Raw genomic sequence first — 20944 nt, 5'->3', positions numbered from 1 at the left:
TAAAACTATCAATTCATATGTATTATTTGCTGAATGTGCACTATCATTTTTTCGAAGCATTTAGAACGTGCAACAAATGTTTTATTCGGCGATTTTCAGAAAAAGGCTTTCCAGTAGCAGAGTGGAAAAGCCCCGAAACTACGGCAGGTTGCAGTTTCTATAGTTTCTCTAGTTTGTTCCAATGAGGCATATTTAAAATTGTATCTGTCTTTTGTAGATTTAATTATTAAATCGCTCAACTATTCGCTCTGATCAAAAATATATATATTTAATGGATTCTGAAATACTTCTACCTGTTACATATACATGCACTACAACATTATACCCCTTAAACCATTTTTAAAGTTTGGAGGGTATAATAATTGGAAAGAAATATTATTTCCTGATAGCTCTAAGATTAGTTTTGCTGTTTGATAGTTTTTATAAATTTTCGCATGTTTCGGAGAAATACCAAACTAATTGTAAATCAATTAATAAGAACCAATTGTAAATCATTAACGCACTTAACATAGAATTATTTTTACGCTATATATAGTGAGAAATTAGTGAGTGTCGGTATTATCAGACAAAAATGAAAACTACCGTCAACATTTTGCTGTCAGTATTATGGCTGACTTTCACTTTTGCGGACCTGCATTCAAATATAGTATGTGAAAAGTATCCTGAATCCTGCCAGGCTGTAAATCCCAAAAAGAACGGCATCTATAAGATCCAAATCAACGGAGAACTTATATCGGTCTATTGCGATGTGGCTTTGACTGGTTCCCCTTGGTTGGTTATACAGCGACGCGTGGACAACAACATAAACTTTTACCGGAACTGGTCATCCTATCAGCAAGGTTTTGGGGACCTTCAAAACAGTTTCTTCATTGGCCTTGATATGTTACATGCGCTAACTGTTTCGCAACCCCACGAGCTTTACGTCCATCTAGAAGACTTTGAAGGGCAGACACGCTATGCAAAATACAATGAGTTTGCCATCGGTAACGATGACAATTTATATGGTTTAAATATATTGGGAAACTATTCCGGCAATGCGGGAGATGGGCTAATAGATCACAGGAATATGAAATTCAGCACTTTTGATCGCGACAATGATAAAAACGACACCACCAATTGTGCAGTTCAGTTCACTGGAGCCTGGTGGTACGATAAGTGTCATAAATGGTAAGTGATCGTATTTCACTATTTTTTAAGCTCAGCAACAGACTGATTGCGGTATATGTAGTGTTTTTTTAAGAATTGTTGATATATTTTTTTGCGGTTCTAAAAGATGTTATATTTCCTTCTTATTTTCTAAGTAATCTAAATGGACTCTACTTGGGTGGTGAATTTGGAAAGGATCAATACGCTCGCGGCATTACTTGGTGGTTTTGGCGAGGCGATTATTATAGCTATAAAACCGTTCAAATGATGGTGCGACCCAAATAAGGCATAACCACCGCCGGTTTCTGTATACAATGTAAAAAATGTGATACAACATGAAATTCAAAATAATATTGGTATTTATATGCAAAAAAAAAAAAACAATTGTAATGTTAACAAAGAATGGACTATACAAAATTGTTTGTCCTTTTGATTGGCCTTAAACTCACTTTCAAAGATCTATACCGTAAGAGCTAGGAAGCTGAAGTTACTTTATGTAATAAAGGTGCATGTTAAAAAAAAAATTAATTTAACCTTTTTGTTTCCCGTCCGATCAGTGTCATAATCATTTTGAAAGCTTTATGAGAACATTTATTTTATACGTGCCACGGGTGAGGCTCGTATATACCCGCTAGTTTTAAAAAAAATGTGTTATGTGATTCACAGATGAAAGAAAATTTATTTGGCAGAATATAAGTTTATGTTCATAATACGTGCACCATTAAACTATCACAATAACATAAGTTTAAATTTGAATTTTTTTTTATTAAAAGAGTAAGTATAAGCACATTAATAAATTAATAAATTAAATCTATCCAAATTCTACACATATACAATGTAGATTTACTTAGTTTTCAATCATTGATCGCTTTCACTAAATCATACATATCATACAATAAGGTACTTCAAACGATGTATAGCTATTGGGCTAAGTATTTGGAATCTTGGCCTTGAGCGCTCTTCATATGACGTTTTATATGGCCTGCTCAAATACTGATAATATACTGTAGCAACTTTCGACAGTTGCACGAGCAACAGTCATGAAGTCAAGTATCTATGCAATCATTACAAGCCCTACGGCACGCACCTGACGTCGAAAATCGAATTGCGTAGGATATCCTTGCAAGTTTCTCTCGCTGTATATTGCTGTATCTGGCTAGCAGTATCTGGCAGACATATCAGGCAGCCAGGCGGCACGTTTCAGGAAGCACTTAAAATATTTGCGCACGCATGAGTGATGATGACGGCGCCCACGCTACCACGTTGCCACATAGAAACGAGCACAAATGAGCTCCAGTTGCACATGTATCAGGGGTATATAAGAATATTTTATGCACTTGTTTGTTGGGCCTGTTAGGCTACATTTGAAAAACCGCCCACAATATTATTAAGCCTAAGATGCTGTCAGTCTGTTTGTCTGCCGTTTTGTACCTGGTAAATTTATTGAACGTCGGGTGCCAAACATCATTACACAAATGGCAAGAATAACATTGCAAAAAGCTTAAGATTAAATTGGTCTCTAAGACGACTTAATGGCAGTGCAAACAGCTCGGCAAAGTGTCCGCAAGCCGGCGTATTTATATACACAGTTTGATTTGTCTGCGAATATAACATAAGAATATTAATGGGTTTGCTTTCAAGATAATTTATTTAATTAAACATAAGCCTAGAGAAACATTGTTCGTATTTTATTCGAAACAGCTTAAAATGAAAAAAGCATTTTGAGATAAAGAGTTTTCAGTAGGTCTCATTGTTATTGGAAATCCACTGGAAAATGAGACGAATACAATATAACAATTGAAACTACTTTCAATATTAGATAACCAAAACAAGTAAGAGGTTCTAGTCGGGAGCTCCCGACTAGGGGATACCCTGAACCCTATATATATATATTTTTTTTTGTTTGGTGACTCTAGCTCTTATTATTTAATTGCCCAAAAAACCGGATATTGATATCGATTTTTTTATCGGAAACAAACTCGATCTGCGCGGGAACTAGGAGCATCTACATCTAAAATTTCAAGTCTCTAGCTCTTATAGGACGGACAGACAGACGGACGGACGGACATGGCTAGATCGACTCGGCTATTGGTGCTGATCAAGAAGATATACTTTATGGGGTCGGAGATGCTTCCTTCTGCCGGTTACATACATTTGGATTTCGCACAAATACAATATACCCTTATACCCATTTTTGATGGGTTCAGGGTATAACAAATATATAAACAGGCATCGTGTATATATGTAAATTAAATAAATACATCTTTGAATAAATCTCTGATGATTTGAATTTTCTTTGATTTTCATATATTGGAAATATTTCAATCGTCCTCAAACTTGTATTTGAAATATAAGGTAAAATTATTGTAAATTGTTGGTCTTCGGTTCATTGAACAATGGATAAGTTCAGGAGCACAATTAAAACTTCACAAAACAAACAATTATTTTATTTGTGTTTTGCTGACTTACGAAAGCTTATGCTTATGATTGGCAAATGACAATATTTATATTATTATGAACAAACATTTTTTTTTTTTTTTCAAAAAAGTTCAAAACTTTTCATTGCATATTAAAATATGACGGTATAAGTTGTTGAAAAGGATTTGAGTATTTAAAAAGAGATAAGTCTGCTCTAGCCGGGTAAAAAGAGATAAGCGTTCTAGCCAGATTGCAGAAACTCGAGGTCATACTAAACTGGTTCTTGACTAGACAACTTTTTGGGTCATTGGTGATTGGTAGTGTAAATAAAGTACTCACGTAACGGTATAACGATTGCGCCAGGTTATATTCAAAACTTTTTAAATAGTGTTTCTCATTGTTAAACTGAAAGTAACACGTAATTCTCTTTAGGGTACGTGATTATGCAATCTATATATGATTATGAAGAACTATAAATATTGAAACATGACCGTGGAAAAAACGAAATAGAAGCCACGCTGCCAACTGATGATATGATAGATATGTGATGATAAATTTATTCAGCAGTAAATATTAATGCTAGCTCATTTTGACAAATTTCATGATTTGGAATTTGTCTGCTTTCTCGTACTTATCAGAGAATCGGGTAAGCGCATTTAATATCGCAGATAAAAATAGATAAATGATATCAAGAATTAAATGAAAATAACAACAATATTATGACAGTAAGAGAGTTTTATCATAACAGTCACCAAAGCAAGTCGAGGAGACAACTGAAGACTCGTGTAAGAACTAAGTACTCTATTGTGTGTTTCTTAGAGTTGAGTGAGGGGAGTTGAAGAGAGCGGAAATGGTGCACGAAAAACATACAAAAATAAAAGAAATAAAGGCTATTATCGTTATTACGTGAGCGAAATAGCCAACAGAAGCAACAACAACAAGAACACAAACAATAACCAGAACAGCAATAGGAACTATAGCACAAATTAACCAACAATAGCAACAGCAACAACCATCTTATGGATAAATGGAAAGACAGAGGGAGAGAGACAGAGATAGAGGGAGAGAGAGAGAGAGAGAAAGAGAGAGAGAGAGAGAAAGAGAGAGCGAGAGATAGAGAGTGAGAGATAGAATAAGACGATGATGAAGACAAAGTCACCAGAGTGCAGAGTGAATGATGCAGAGCAGCACGAGGCGCCGTTGCGGAAGTTAAAGGATGTGGCAGGCAGACTGGAAGTGATTTCAGTAAGCACTTATGGCACAAAAGCATTACTGCTGATAACTATATACATCTACACATATATACGTACGGCAATGTGTACACGAATTTGCAACCGGACGGGATGTGTACTTATCGAATAGCCCAACTAAATTCTACAGGCTACATGTTTGAAATGTTATGTAGATGTTCAGCTTCAACAAAAAAGAATATGCATATTTTTGTAACGAAATACAATAATAAAAATAGAAAACACGAACAGTGATTAAATGGCTTAATTATATTTGTTGCAACAATGTCGGAAAGGAAACGTATTAACAATTACAGCGAAACAAATGTGCAACAAATTGTCGCTTTCGGTTAGTCGCAACCAAATACACTTGGCTAATGAGAATACATTTGTGCTACTGTTTATACGCTGAACCCAATGAAATTGGAAAAAAAGGTTATTATGGCTTTGTGCAATTGTATGTAACAGACAGAATGAGGTATCTGCATATTCTTGGTCAGTATGGATAGTCGACACAATCAAGTCGTGCCCGTTCGTTTGTCTGGCCAGATGTATGAGGGATTCGATATCTACACTCAATCGATAAAAACGATTTCGAAACCCAGTTTTGTGAGTATATCTCTTAGGTTTTAAGAGCTAGAGCCAAATTTGATATGTAGGCTAGAGCGTAGTTTACACACATCAAGTAAATTGAATTTCATCATCGAATAAATAGGAATTCCAATTGGAGCCACTTAACAATTTTTGCGTATATTCGAATATTTTATGGCACGATAATATCTACTGCTGAAATACTTGTTATACTATTTAGTCCTGCAAAATAAATAAATACAATTTTCCATGGGAACCCCAAAACAAATTTTAGCCCCCATTTTAAGGTTGTTGTCGTTTTACAAATATGTGAATATTCTATGTGACAATAATATTTACTATTGTTTCTAATTAAATGGTTCCAATAGATTCATTTTACAAAGGCGAATATACTCATGTGTAAAATATATATTTTTAATATTGGAGCATCATATTAGCTGGTTATTTAATCTTATTTAAAGCTTTTTTATAATTTTGTTTGAGGGTGAAGACTCTGCCGTTTTAAAGGGCAAAAACTGCTGCCATTAAGAGGATTCCACCAAATCGCGAGGCTCGCACATGTGAATTGAGCTTAAATTTTATTTGTTGTGCAAATTCTATTCAAATTACGACGGATTTGGTGGCATTCAACATATGGTCGTATGAGACCGACTGGGGAAACAGGCAACAGGGCGGAGCCAATGCCATCGGATTTAAACTGCTTATTCTGGGATTTAGTTATAAATGCACGATGGCACAGGCCATTCCGGCCAGGCCCAGCGATGTAATCATGTACAAAAAACATTTTTGAATTGAAATTTAATGCAAATTTAGGGGTCTGTTTATAAAAAATGTGTAGCACACTTGTGGGCGCCATGAAAAGCTGGCATATTGTGCGAAGGCTTGGCATTAGCATTAAATTTCTGATTTTTTAGCCCTTATAACTGCTTTTGTTTCAATTTCATTTAATTTACACATAAAAAGTGGGCGGTACCTCATCCTATTAGCTGGGTGGAGTTAACATTGGGATTGGTGGTTGGTCTATTGGTTCTGGTAAGCCTTTAAGCATTTTTGTTGTGCTTTATTGGAAGTTGACACAAAAAACAAATTTGCAAATAATGACACATGCATTGCTTGCAAAAAATCGGTTACAATATTGAAATATTTTATGAAGGGCGAAGAACTATTGTTATAGCCGCACTAAAAAATTCCCTCTGGGCTCTACAGTGCCGCACCAAGCCACACCCTTTTCACATAGTGGGGCTGTCGTCGACTGATGCGTGCATTACGTCTTTTTTTTGTGAATCCAGAGATTTTTTTTTTTTTTATTTTTAAGGGGCGTTGCGACGCCGTCAACTTCCTCTTTCCTGTCGTGGACGTTATTTTTTTTGTTGCAGTTGTCGATTACGCCACAAGGAATGTCAAATATCCATGGCTGTGTCTATGTGTGTTTGTGTGTGAACAACCAATATATACCATAAAATATAATTATTTCATTGAGGCCTTTAAAGTTTTTGTTAAATAAAACTAAATGAAAATCCTATTTATGATATCTTAGTGGACGATGGAATACATGATAGAGAATTTGATAAAATTAGTGTGCCTTTGGCCAAAACGGAATACCAAAACAACCAGAGGCAGTGCCCACCCATTAAAGAAAATATTTTGAAGTTTCTGTTTATTGAATGCATACTATTAGAATTGCACCGCGTGTGTATTTTAGACGAGCATGTTCACTAAGGTCATTTTAAAGTAACGAAAATTACACTCTTATCTAAGGATTTAGTCAAAATAGCCATACAAAACATTGATTAAATCAATTGATTTGACTTATTAATGGAAAAAGACATAAATCTCAATCCCCCATGCGTTGAAGAGAACATATCCAACCTCAAGTTATGCGCTGGTTTTACTAATCTTATTTTCAGTTAGCGAAAACTTGCTCATGCAACACTTTCTTTGTGAAATATTATAAAATTACGAATTTTTTAGAGTATTTATTTCCGTACGATTTAAGTACAATCAAAAAATTGTAATAAAGAGTATAGACGATTATTATCATGAATAAAATTTTTGTTTTATTTGCCGATAATCCTTCCGAAAGAAGATATATATTTAAATAATAAAGTTATCATTACAAGATATAAAATTTAATACAAAATATATTTCGATCATATTTTTAATTACAATTTAAATAAATTAGTAGTTTATAACTTTTAAGTTTTAAGAGCTGAATGCACCCTATTGCTGTCGATGATGAGAGGATATTTTAAGAGAGCACTCGGCGCCTAAAGCGTCGTTAAATGGCTAACAAAGGCATCCGTCTGAACCAGAAGTTGCTTGCTTGAGTGCTAAAGCTTTTTTTTATAGACAATTGCATTTGGAGCCTTAACCCGTCAGGCATTCAAATATTGATTTATTGAGTTGCTCATATGAACAAGTATGTGTCCCGGTGTCCCTGTGCCATTCGCTGCTGCTGCAGTCTGTAGTTTTGGCCGCAAAGTAGTTCACCCAGAAGTCGGGATGCGACGATTGTCAGAAGACACAAGCTACTACAGTGGCATGTTTTAAATTACTTTAGGTTAACCTCAAGTTCTTTGCCACTTTAACATAGTAAACTTTAAGTTTAATATCTTTTATGGATACTTAAGAAAATGTGCGTGTGTGTGGGTGTGCGACTAGCTATAGCTGTAAGGAAGCTTTAGGAGCTCTTTAGAAGCTCAGAGCGTTGAACTTGACAGTGGTGCGGCTTGGCTGAAAAAGCCCACAACTGCAACAGAAAAGTAGCTGTATGGTTCGTATAATAAACTGTAAGCTAGAAGCAAAAAGCCAAGAGCTTATAACATGAGATATTTAAATATATTATGGTTTACCGAAGCTTGATTTTTAGGATGCTCTTCAAAGTTGTATTATATCACATTGCGTGTTTGAATAGTGTAACAACACGAAGAAATGCTATTGTGTTCTTTTAAATTTTCTTATTTAAAGTTTGACTAAGCTAGCTTACTGACATAATCAAATGATATATAGATTATTACGAGCACCCATTATAGCACCCAAATTTAGTGAGAACAGCCGTTTAAAACATAACCTAGCCTATTTTACTTATAAAGGTATACTCCAAATCTTTACTTTGTATTTTATCTTGTTGCATATAAAAATACAATCTAACATTTTTCAGTTCTATAGTCAATACCAAGCTAACTTAAATCACTATTTTCATTGTGCGGTTCTCACTTATTTCATTCAAACAGTATTATACATACCAAAACTATCCCAAGCAAAGCTGGTTGCGTTAGGGCAATTAGACCAAGTTACCCACCCACAATATGGCATTTTCCGATTCCAGGCACAGCCGAACCAAAAAAAACCGAAGCGAGCCCAGTAATCACCCTTCGGAGCATATATCATCTGTGCTTTATTACACACTCTTTGGCTGCCTGGAATTTCACACAATAGGTGTGATGCTGGACGTAGTTGCCTGCAGGTGGGCCATAAAATTGGCACAAGGAGTGCGACTACAAATTGTCAAAGAGGAGTACAAAAAAACTGGATAAGTTTTATTGTCGCACAAGTGCAGAGAAGAACTTTAATTTGAAACCACTAAGATGGGATTTTTATTTTATGCGGTATGGCGCACTTAAAGGATTTTAACTGAGTGCATATATGGGGGTAGGGAATACTACAAGAGCGTACACTCTCAAGGTAGTTAAGCAGGCTGTAAATGCCAAAGAGAAACAATTGACAGCTTTTAATGAGCGGCAAACACAAATAACCAGAACAGAAGCAAGCAGAAAGCAAATTGAAATTGCAAAGTGCGCGCGTATTCGACTTTTATTGCATTGCCCAGGACATCCAGGATAATGCCAGGCAAAAGCTGCTAGCTTACTCACAGAAATTGATGGGCCACAGACTACTCCGCTTAATGGCAAAATGTAAACGAATGTGAAATTTCGCAGCAGAAGCTAACACTTTTAATGGCAATCGTAAGTCCAGCCGGGTTACAGTGTGCAGTGTGCAGTGAGTACTAGAATTTTTAATTCATTTAATTTTATTAGAAATAGTGCCTGACATTATGTGAAGCGAGTAGTTAAACTTTGTTCACTCACTAATTTGACTTAAATTAGTTAATTGCTACTTAGGCTAATTTATACAAATTGGTTTTTTAATAGTTAAATTTTTTAAAACTAAGCCAAACACAAACTAATTGCTTTATACCGCTGAATTTAAAATAAATAGTTCATTATCATGTTAAATTAAATAATAGCCATAATAGGCGTTGTGCTTAAAAGAAACCATATTATACATAAATGAGAGGATGAAAGGAAATTAAAAAATATGATATATAAATACATTTATTCTCCAAATACAAATCACATTGAAACGTGATAATTTGCATGAAATAAGGCAAACAGAACACGCGGTAAATTTTCGTCTGTATATATTCCGACTCAATTCTGCCCCAGCTTGATCTGCTTAATCTAAGGACGTTGAAGCCAAAAAATTAGAAAATTAGATTGAATGTTAAATATCACATTTTTAATTCCTTGCTTCCTACCTTCTGATGGCACTCATTGTTATCTATTGCATTTGCAAAGTATACATTAAGATCTTTCAAAGTACAATTGCTATTTTTTAGCCTGTCTTTTAAATTTAACTGATTTTTAAGGCACATTACTATACTCTTGCATTGAAAGTTATTACGTTTCTATAAGCCATTCTATAAATAGGGAACAAACTGATAAGGGAAGTACACAAACTGTTGGCAACCTTTTTATGTTTCTCCCCTAAGTTAAACTCAATTGCAATTTTTTTTCCGAAGTTGTGCACTGAATTGTGCGAAAACTGCAGCAAGCTGACAAAAGTGCATAATTCCATAAAAGGCACACAAATTGAAACACAAACAGAACAGCCCTTAGCCCCCGGCTGCATCCGCTTTCCCCTTCTGTAATATGGCCCGGATTGGGACACAATGCAGCAGTGACTGCAAATTTGCGAAGTGAAAAGTTTTTCGGGCGTCGAGAGTTTCTATTAAAAATATTGTCAACTCAATACAAGGCAGCATAGCAGAAGCAAGAGCAGGCAGGCTGCCAGGCTGGCAGGCATGAGTTGATTGTCGTAAACAAAGTTTTCATAAAGAATTTTTGCAATGCCACCAAAAACTGCCAACTGACAAATTGGCATCCTTGAAGGAAGCAGAAACTGCTGCTCCCGCTGCTGCTTTTGTGGTTTCTCTGCTTTTTTTGTTGTTGTTATTGCTGGTATTTGCTGCAAAATGAAAAGAAGGCATAAAAAATAAATTGACAATTTTGCTGCACGTTTTTGCCAGGCCACAAGCACACACACACACACACACACACGCACACACGGGTATGCTTGTGTACATATAAAAACCACAGCCAGAGATACTACTCATACTTCGTATTCAGTACTCAAACCTCTTATGCTCAGTTTGCCTTCTGCAATTTGAGGAATGCAACGCGGTGGTTTCTCCTCGGCTTACTCCTGGGTTACCAGCAACGATGAATTCTGTGGTTAGTCCCATGCCAGAGCCAAGGTGTTAGGCTGCTGGGCTCGTTCGTTTCGTTCTCGTTCTGGTTTGGTTTTGCCGTTGAGCCACAAATTAAAATGTGGCCAAATTTTCACAAAATTTATTGTTTGTCGCGGCTTGGCAGAAGGACAACAACAAGGCTCAAGGCTTAGAGGCAAATAAGTTAAATGGCTTTTATGGCCGAAATCTAAACGACCGAAGAAAATAAAACAATACATAGGGGGAAGGAGATATTCCTGTCGAATACTGCATACGCTTTTGCAAGATCTCATCGCTCGATTTGTTCAAAAGTATTTATTTTTGTAAATTAAAGATAATTTCATATTTATTCAAAATTATATTTACAAAGACCTAATATTGCTTTATATTTATGTACCGACTTTTTATCCTTTTTAGATATATATATAAATATATATATATGTATATTAATAGAGAATATATATATATATATTAATAGAGAATATATGTAAATATAGAAATATGTATATTTAAAAACAATAATTAGACTTTTAAGTAATAAAGTCGTCGCTCATAATGCTTAATTTTAATGCGTATTCGCTGACTCGTTAGATATACTTAGGCAGCTTTAAAAGGCAATTTTGTATAACTTTCTAAAGTAGTTTTTTTACTTCTTTTAATTTGTCGTTGTTTTTTTCTTCTCTAGCGCAAAAATTGAAAATTTTCAAGGGAGTTTTGGAAATTCTCGCAAAAAAGAGTGGAAGGAAGAAACAAATGTCCAAGGATAATGCGATGCAATGTCGACAACAATAAAAAGGATAATGCGACAAGTTGAAAACGAGCCAAGGCGACCGAATGACCGCCATTTTTGTGCGAACCAGAAAAGTTCACGCCGTACGAAAAAATTGCAAAAAGTTGGGCGCATTTAATGAGTTTATTGAACCAATTGCACAAGTTGCGAGCTTGCGTCATTTACCAGCTTTCAGTAAAGTTGGCAACCATTTTCTGGCATTGTCCAGCGCCCATTGGCATGTTCTGTTTATATATATATATATATATATATATATATATATATATATATATATATATATATATTTGTCATTTTGCTACAAAACGCTTGCGGGTACCGACGTTGCACTCACAAGTGGCAAGAGCGACGGTGACTCTTGGCAGCGGGACAACAGGAAATATTCTTATCTTCCGGCAAAAAGAAGAAAAATGAAATTTTACTTACGACAAAGGATTTTGTGATTTCCCCTAATAGTTAATTCAGCCCTTGCTTCAGTTTCAGTTCCAGATTCACAGCAATTCTTTTTTTAGCTTGGACTGTCTTAGCCGTTTTCCTTGAGCCAACGCTGTTGCCAGGGAATGGCAACAAAATTGCGGCAGACAGAAGTCATTTAAGGAGAATTTATGGGATTTTAACTGACATTTAAACAGTTACAGAGACCGAACCCGAGCCAGAGTCAGAGACGAGGACGCCAACTAGTCGGCCAAGATTAGCGACGGCTGTGCAACAAAATGTTATGGACAGCCCTGGATAATGTAAGCTTCTTGGAGAAAAATGAATTGCAATTATATTGCAAAATGCACACATTTTTGCACTAACTGCAGAGTTAACGGCCAGTTTAGTTGGCTAGTTGCAAAAAATCAACTTAAAACTGCTGCGTAATTGACTGAATCAATTCTTACACCAGTACACCAGTTTAAGATCTTCATTAATCGTTAAGGAAACAGCTAAAGAAAACTATTTATAGCTTCTAAAAACTTCAAAGCATGTTACACAACTCAGTTCAATTTAAAAATAAGTCCCATTTACATACCTTTAGAGCACGTCATGCTTGCAGTTAAATACAATTTCTGAAAGCAAAGAAAATAAATTTTTGGATTTAATGTAACTCATACCAACAATGTTATATTAAGATTTTAAATTCAACTTTAACAATTTTAATTATTTAATAATTTCATGTACTGAAGTAAAGAAAATATTAGGCGTTATTTGTTCTCTCAATGAAACCTTTGTCTTGCTATTTCAACTAACAAACGCTGTAGGATGAGTTTTGTGTGAACATAGATGGAGGGTCGCTGGAAATTCGATTTAAAACATATTTTAGGAGCTACACATATCTTAAAAAAAAATTAATAATGTATTCCAACATTTCAAATATTGCCAACATTTTTTGATTAACTATAGTTATAGCCCGGTTTCTTATTCACATCGTTTCATATGTTATCTTTCGAAATTTTTTCCACATTGCTTTTAGCTTAAAATAATTTAAAATCTTTAAATATTTATCTTGATATAGATATAAATCAAATAAAAATCGGAGACTTTACGGAAATCTGACTAATTAACTAACGGAGCCGCCATGCCAAACACGACCAACAAGTCAAGTCTGCATTTTGAGGCTGTCAACTAGAGGGCAAAGGCAAGGCTCTCAACTACAAGGGCAACAAGAACTCAACTGGGTACCCAATTACAGCAGCCTCGGTAGGTTGGCATGTCTTCAACCTGCACCCAACCGGGACATGCTACAAGCTGTATTCCGATAGCCGATTTTTGCAACTTTCTGCAGTAGGTTATAACTTTTTCCACTTCACTTGTCTGCGCCTCGATACAAACTGCCTAGTGCAATGCTGTATCGGATGTGCTGCTTTTAGCATATTTTCATAATTTTCTAAAGCTTGTCTGAAGTTCATTTAAGCAAACTCAGCAAACGGCAACACACAATTTGGTTCTGAAGTGTGTTCATTTTTTCACGTTTTTTTTTTTTTGCCATGCTTGCCATTTTACATCGATAGCTTCAAACTTTTTGCAACCTGCACTTGTGAGTTCTTCGTGTGTACTATTTAGATGTTGTTGTTGCTGCAGCAACAGTAATCGAAAAGTTAATTCTCCGAAAAACAAGGTAATTAGTGTAGCAGTGCCCATAAAAAGCAAACGAATGTGCAAAAATAACGAGAAAAGTTTGAAAAGTGCACAGCGACGAGCGAGGAAAAGGCAACAGCAACGCCAAAGAGCAACAAGAAAATTGTGTGGCATTGTTGCTTGCAGCACGTTTTAATAAATGGCCACGCCAAGAGAGCTTCACAACAAGAACACTAAAAACAGCAACGACAATCGGCGAACGACAATGCCACAGGTAGAAAAGTACTAACAACCGAAACTGCAAAAAAAAGGAAAAAAAAAAATAAGAAAAAGCAGAATATACTCGGAACGACGTGCCGAATATGCAGGGCTGCCTGAAGGGCTAAATGCTGACGTTGCCAACTGTTTTAGTTAAATATGTATCAAGACTTAATTATGCACTTGGGGGTATTTAATTGTTATAAATGTGGACTTTTGTTTACTGGAAAATAGTTTCTTGATGGTTTTGACTATTTATTAAAACATTCAAAATAAATGCTACACATACTTAAGCACAATGCGTGTTATTTTTTGAAACTTATTTAATAATTTAAAACTGTTTAACCTCTTAATTGCTTTTGTTTTGTATTTGACAACATTTCAATTGTAAATTGAATGCTCTCTGAACAGAGACATTTTCAATTTGTAAAATGTAGAATTAATAAATAATGTAGCTGTCAATGCAATGCATGCAACTCATTTTCATTCAGCATTTTTGACATTGGCAAACCTGCATCACACAATGCACGGTAGAAAGCAAACGCATGCTAAATGCTTCTAACGTTCGCACGAACCTTCAATTAATTAATAAGCTAAACTTTTAGTCGCTCAATTGACGTAAACAACTTTGCCGACTGTCAGTTGTTACGCCAACAACTTCAGATCTTTTATAGCATGGCTGGCGGTAAATAAAACGCCCTACATATTTTTATGTATATGTGCCAAACAAACCCTTTTCCGCCCTCATTCTCGTTATCTCTCTTTCGCTCTGATTTGCTTGCGCCTAATGACAGCATAAAGTTTTTGCCACCACATCAATCAAAAGTTTTTCATCAACGTCATCAGAGTTATCAACAATGCCCGCAGGCGGCTAAACTACAACAGCAGCAACTAGGAATATCGCAACGCCTCGCTTTCGCCACAAGCAACATACACATTCTGGTCATGTTGATAAACAACAACAACAAGGACATTCAGAACAACAACAAGGCAGCTGTAGCAGCAAAATCAAATGTGTAGTTAAGCGTGTGCACGCCTCGTACACGTAATGTGACGTTGTCCAGAGCCAAGCGACACATAATCAACATCCGAAGCGCTCTGAACTTCAGCTAAATGTCTGCATAATTTACGTCCAGCAACAACAAAACAATAACAACAATAGTGCTGACCATGTGACCGTAAGACAAACAAATATGTTTGCACCTACCACACCAAAGAAAAATGCCAGCACAAAGCCACCGACCGAATTGCGGCTCGCAGCCATCTAAATAACTTAAATGAAATGCTTGAGATGCCCGAAGTGCCGCACAAATCTTTTTAAGCTGCAGACCCTGCGAATACGTAATATTGATAAAACAGGCGCACTTCATCTTCATCATCGGGTCACATAATCAGCTTCATCATCAATGGAGTGCGGCAGGGCTAGCGGGTGTCGTAGGCGCCATTACCACACCTTAGACAAACATATACATTTATATATTTAAGAAGGAGGGGAGCCATGACTCAGCAGGGAGCAGCAACCTTCTTACCGGACGACATCTTCATCTTTGAAATGCGTTTAATTATGTTAAAGCTGCATAGTGGAACCTTTTTTGCCAAGTCTGTTCACTGGCCCCAGGACAGTGACACACAGACAGTTGACATCTCCTAACGAGATACGGAATGTGATTAGGAATAAGATGGAAAGAACGATGATGGAAGTACAGAAGGAGAGGAGGAGGAATGATCCAACCTGCGTGCTTATATACCTTACATACATATGTACCTTTTACCATCGCATTTTACATTTGTTTCATTTTTGCGATGCTTCATATTTAGCTTGACAGAGCAGCTTTTGTGCATAATCGTAATACTTGCTAGCCGGGCTTAAACTACCACCCCGCTCTCCACGCTTCCATCACCAGTCCGGATACGTGCGCCCACCCATAACGACACAGACTTTGACAGCGCTATTTGAATGAGAGCTCCGAAGAAGGGCATAAGCTAGCAATTACCAAAGTGTTTTACCCTAAAGCTGCAACCGTAGCCGCTGCTTTTACTGTCAAGCAGTACTATTTATTTGGAATGTCCGATGTACTTGTATACAAATTTACTTTTTTTAATTGTGTCACAAGAGTTAAGCACACAGCAAATTTATCTTCAAATGCGCATCTACAAGACAAATAACGTTTGCTCTTCTTGTTGCTATCAATTCAATTAGAAATTGTGTGAAATGTTACTTGATTATTTTTTTGTATAACATTATTTTGAGTAGATCATGTTTAAGATTACGTGCAAGCTTTATGAATACTATATTCTTGTTTTGAACCCCAATCAGCTAATGTCTCCCAAGCAGAAATGCGAAGATAATGATGCACCTTACAGCATCCACTGCCCTACTTTAGGCGAGCAAAAAAATATAAAAGAGAAACTATTTCCGTCGTTACAAACGCACTGACCTCGCAATCGTTTTTATATAGGTTGTATTGATGTTTCCAAGTAGCTGTCAAGATCCAAAAACCCAAATTGTGTAATTGCTGCTTGGCGCTGTCTATTTAACAGAGAGAAATGGGCAGGAAAACGAAAACAATATTTAGAAGATATTGTTCAGTCAGTTCTGAAATATACGGTATATATACATATAAAATCTTATGCTACAGCTAAAATCTTATGATATTTTGTTTTCAACTCAAGACAAAAGAAATTAGAACATATGGGTAATTCCTATATGTATAATGTAAATCAAAGCTATTACTATAACTATTGTACTTTAGAAAGGAGTACTCGTTGAAGGCCTAGAACGTTAAAGCCTTTGTAATAATTTAGCCAGCACAGGAGATTGAAATCTATGCATTGACATCAAATGTGAATAGTAAAACAGAGCTTTGGAAACTTTTACCCATTACAGCAAATTTACTGTATGTAATACACCCCTTTTTTTTCTAATTTTTACAAGTTATGCATAATATAGAGACAAATACACATATGGTTAAATATGACTTCCTTTTTGTTACCAACAAACTCAAACTAATTTTTTAAATCATTATTTATTTTTAAGCCAGGTTCACAAGAGCTTGCATTAGTTTGATTTACTACGATTTACGCAGTTTTGTGGATGCAGGGTATACAAACAGCATACAGACACCGCCTGACTGAATTAGGCTATTCAGGCACAAAGCACAAGCCGTACCCAGCTTATAGCATTTCAGATTTAATTTCATCAAAGTAGAGAAGTCAAGAGCAGAGGTCGACCATCGAACGATGTACATATGAGTGGATAGCTCCAACTGCTTAGCCCCCTTGACCAGCAGCGAGAGCATGTCAGCACCCATGTGTGAGCTACGTATGTGAAAGTCATGCACATTCAACACATGTAGAACGGAATCCTAATGGCATTTGCTATCTTTCCATCAACCTGTCCCTTTGTTGGTCCTTGGCTACGTCAAAGGGTTTGCGACACGGTAGGTTCATTGCTTTTTCAGTTAGTTAACCGTACTCGACACGTTTCGCTTGGCTGGGTCAATATGCGAGTTGTTGCCGTCTGTTCAGCGCTTTAGCCTGTAATTAAACATTTTTTCCCCTCCCGCTGGAATTTGTGTGGATAAGGTTGAAGGCGAAGATTTCCATCTGCGTTCATCTCTGGCGCTCCACCTGCCTCTGTTTCTAACTGTTGCCCCGTTAGCTGAAAATTAATGAGTGTCGTCCGTTGCCTGGAGCCAGTTCATTCACTCAGCCAGCTTTGCTCTTACCGTATAAGCCCCAATTAGTCCTAACGCTAGTTTGCAAACCCAGTTTTGTGGCTCACCGCCTAAACGTAAATTCGAATTTAATTGGAAACTCTAAGCTACCTACTAATTGATGAGTTAAGGCCGTTCAAGTGTCTACTTTTGTTGTCCCTGTTTTCCCAGCTATTCAAAAAGCTATCTATTCTTTCTGCATATAGTAAATAAACAAAAAATTGTTTGCAATTTATTGGAAATCAAAAGTGTTGTGCCCCGTAAAATTAAAGGAGTAGCAAAGGCTGTAAATAATAAAGAAACTAAGCATATTACTTAAATTCTTAAATTCCAGTTTGGTGTTGTTTTTACCGAGAATTTCGAAGCTCGTCTACAATGGAAATGCAATATTAGTTTGGTTTTTTTTTTTTATTATTTTTTTTTTTTTGCTTGGCGTTTTTTGGTCCAATAAGCCATAAAGTGAAAATTGCATTTCCAAGTTTAGCACTCAGGTCTCGGGTGTGTAATACATAAAATTCATAAATACAATTTGACGAGCACATCTCTCAGGCGGGGTGCAGCATCAGCAGCAGATGATGGTCCATCACTTGCATTGCTGTTGGCACTATGAAAAATCGTTATTGGATTTTTGCAACACAATGAATTTATACAACACACGTTGTATCGTTATCAGGTCCTTTTTGTGAAACAGAATACAGAGACAAGACATCAACGTCAACGTCATTTTTGATGTCTGTTACATACAGCTTAAAAAGAGTGTATGATGTTTTGAATATTTTTGTTAAACTCTCAGCGCTGACAACAAATACTAGCATGCCCTTTGTCCAGTTGTTTTGTGTGACTCAGCTTCCTCTATCATCAACAGCATCCTCAACTCTCTCCAATTGAAGCTAAGTCGAATGCAAATAATTATTCAGAATAATAATAATAATTTAGGAATATCATGAAAGCCTAATGCCTGTCCACTAATTACCGTATTACGCATACGGCCTGTACATGTTGGCTGCTCCAAGCCCCTCCCCCAACCCTCAGGCAGTACATTGAGTCCGTTGGAACGAACACATATCTCGATGTACGATATTCTTTGTGAAGATGTAGAGAAGCTTTAAATAGTTATTGCTTGGCTGCAGTCCATTCAAATTGAATTGTGGAATCAGACGTTTGTAGTCAAATATCGCTGCGCCTGTCGAAATTGAATTTTGGTCTGTTCAATTTATTAGAAAATTGTTTCAAACGCCAAAACAGTGTTCTGCACAGGACCGTAGAGATTATTAACTTATGGCTGGACACAAACAATGAGAATTTAATTATGGCAGATTTCAGTACATGGACATGAATTCGTTGATATCAAAAATTTTCACACTATTTAAAATTTTATTATTTTGCAAGTTTGTAAAATATTTATCAATTTGAAATTGAGTTCATGAAGCGAAATTGCGAGTAATAATTACTCAATGAAATTTTATAAGCTACGGACTACGGTGAATAATATTGTAATACTCCTTTTTTCGTTTATTTCCCCATATATATTGACATAGCAAGCAACAAAGAAGATTACTAAAGCAAAATTGGCAGGAAATTAATTTGATATTGCAAGTTTTATCTAAATAGAATAAAACTCAAAAATGTTCACCGCAGTAATGTAATTCTCATTCTCTTATTTAGTTAATATATTTATTGGTTTATTTAATCAATCGTATTGATTTTAATTTTGGAACTAACCTAAAACCTATTATTTATCTATTAAATTAATCTATTAAAATTAAAGCACAAAATTCAAGATACGTAACCCAACTCAAAGAACGTAAGGACTTATTGTACCCTATTCTGTAGCTCATTAGATAACCCATTATATAATCGAAATGCTTTTTGAGAAAAATAAATTACGTCAGTAAAAATCCATATGAAATTGATGCGCATTTTTGTTATTGAACAAAAGATTTATGCGCAATACCAATATGCAGTTGACAGCGTCCAACAGGACAAACTGAAGTATGACACTTTTGAACAGCCGAAAACGACTCTGTTTATATAAAAATCGCAGTACTTCACTCCATATGCCAAACAGAAAACGACAAATTAATTCAATATCTGACGTTTGTACACTTTTGTCACTCGACGGCTAACCAACTCCCACAATTCCCGAACTCTTTAGGCTTGCCCTAAACAAAAACTCCATTCGTGTGAATTGCATTTTCATTTGTATAGAATTTTCATTGCCAGTCCGAGTGCTACTCTTAGCTCCTGGCTTTCATACATGTCCCGCCGCCAGGCAAGCCTTGGAAAAGGGGCGGGGCATGGAGAATGGGACCATGCCTCGTATTGCACTGACAGTTTTTTGGCAAAATGCCAGATGGCCATGGGCAACACTGCTACTACCACTGCCACTGCCCCTGCTTTTGGCAATGGAGTGCATACTCTCTCCAGCCCATCGAGGAATGCGTGTGGAAAATTTAGCACGTTTTACGTGCCATGACGACAAATAAAAAATTGAAGTAAATTTGGCAACTGCCTGGCTGCAGTCGTTAGGATACCGGATCTATGGCGTCAGCATTTGGTGTCGTCGAGGTTTTCAAATAAAATTTAAAAAAAACGACGAAGAAAAAAAAAAGAACAACGAACCAACTGCACCAATGCGACAATGTAGTTAAGCAGACAAACAGTGACAGAGAGCGGGGTGAGTCAAACTGATAGACAGCCAGACCATCAGTCGCCAGACGACAGACAGAGCTATAAAAAAGGTGTTAAGCTCTTTAATTCGTTCTTTATCTTTAACTATACTATTCCTATCCATTGCTAAATTGGGAAGCATGCATTTATTATTAATAATATTGACTAGAATTATAAGTGACAGCTAGCCATACGTTTATGAAAATAACACTTTAATATTATTTTTTTTATATAGGTGGCTATAATAGATTATAATAGATTATAAGCACCATTAATCTAAACTATCAGTAAAAGGCGCATACATAAACTACATCCCGGCGGCCGATCAACGTGGCGAATTATTTAAATACCTCCTTCCCCTTCCATGTAAATACGCCCATATTTTAATATCATGTTAGTTACATACTTTTATGTATATCTTCTTCCCCCTCATTCATTCGCTTGGTAGAGATCAGAAGGAAAATCGATTCCAGCGCCAATTACAATAAATTGAATAATAAAAACATATCTTAATAAGAAACAAAATAAATTATTGCTTGATTTAAAATAAGGTAATTAA

At 36.1% G+C, this 20944-nt stretch overlaps 2 protein-coding genes across 7 annotated transcripts in view; one reads left to right on the top strand and one right to left on the bottom strand.

Annotated features, from left to right (window-relative positions):
- Nucleotides 1-20944, bottom strand: part of Cad87A (cadherin 87A) — a 63550-nt gene that overhangs the window by 21061 nt on the left and 21545 nt on the right. For 3 of the 6 annotated variants that reach the window (XM_070207039.1, XM_070207038.1, XM_015171720.3), the window contains one exon: nucleotides 12696-12732. The exons of 2 other annotated variants lie outside the window; for them this stretch is intronic. In XM_070207039.1, coding sequence (XP_070063140.1) covers nucleotides 12696-12711 — 16 coding nt within the window. In that variant the 5' untranslated portion in view covers nucleotides 12712-12732. Of the gene's footprint in view, nucleotides 1-12695; nucleotides 12733-16437; nucleotides 16527-20944 lie in introns of those variants that run through there. One more of the 6 variants, XM_002053301.3, reaches the window with a different exon arrangement.
- On the top strand, nucleotides 554-1652 carry LOC138910976 (ficolin-1-like). Its single transcript, XM_070207526.1, has 2 exons — nucleotides 554-1167; nucleotides 1302-1652. Exons 1-2 carry the CDS (start codon nucleotides 572-574, stop codon nucleotides 1429-1431), a joined length of 726 nt encoding a protein of 241 aa, XP_070063627.1. The 5' UTR covers nucleotides 554-571; the 3' UTR covers nucleotides 1432-1652.

The sequence above is a fragment of the Drosophila virilis genome, chromosome 2, assembly GCF_030788295.1.
Source record: "Drosophila virilis strain 15010-1051.87 chromosome 2, Dvir_AGI_RSII-ME, whole genome shotgun sequence".
NCBI classification, from domain to species: domain Eukaryota; kingdom Metazoa; phylum Arthropoda; class Insecta; order Diptera; family Drosophilidae; genus Drosophila; species Drosophila virilis.
Note: the sequence above shows the minus strand (reverse complement) of the source record. Positions and strands in the feature narration are given on the sequence as shown.

Coding starts and splice junctions, on each gene's coding strand:
- LOC138910976 (XM_070207526.1), top strand. CDS start 572: ATGAAAACTACCGTCAACATTTTGCTGTCAGTATTATGGCTGACTTTC. Junction 1,168..1,301: donor TACGATAAGTGTCATAAATG/GTAAGTGATCGT, acceptor TTATTTTCTAAG/TAATCTAAATGGACTCTACT.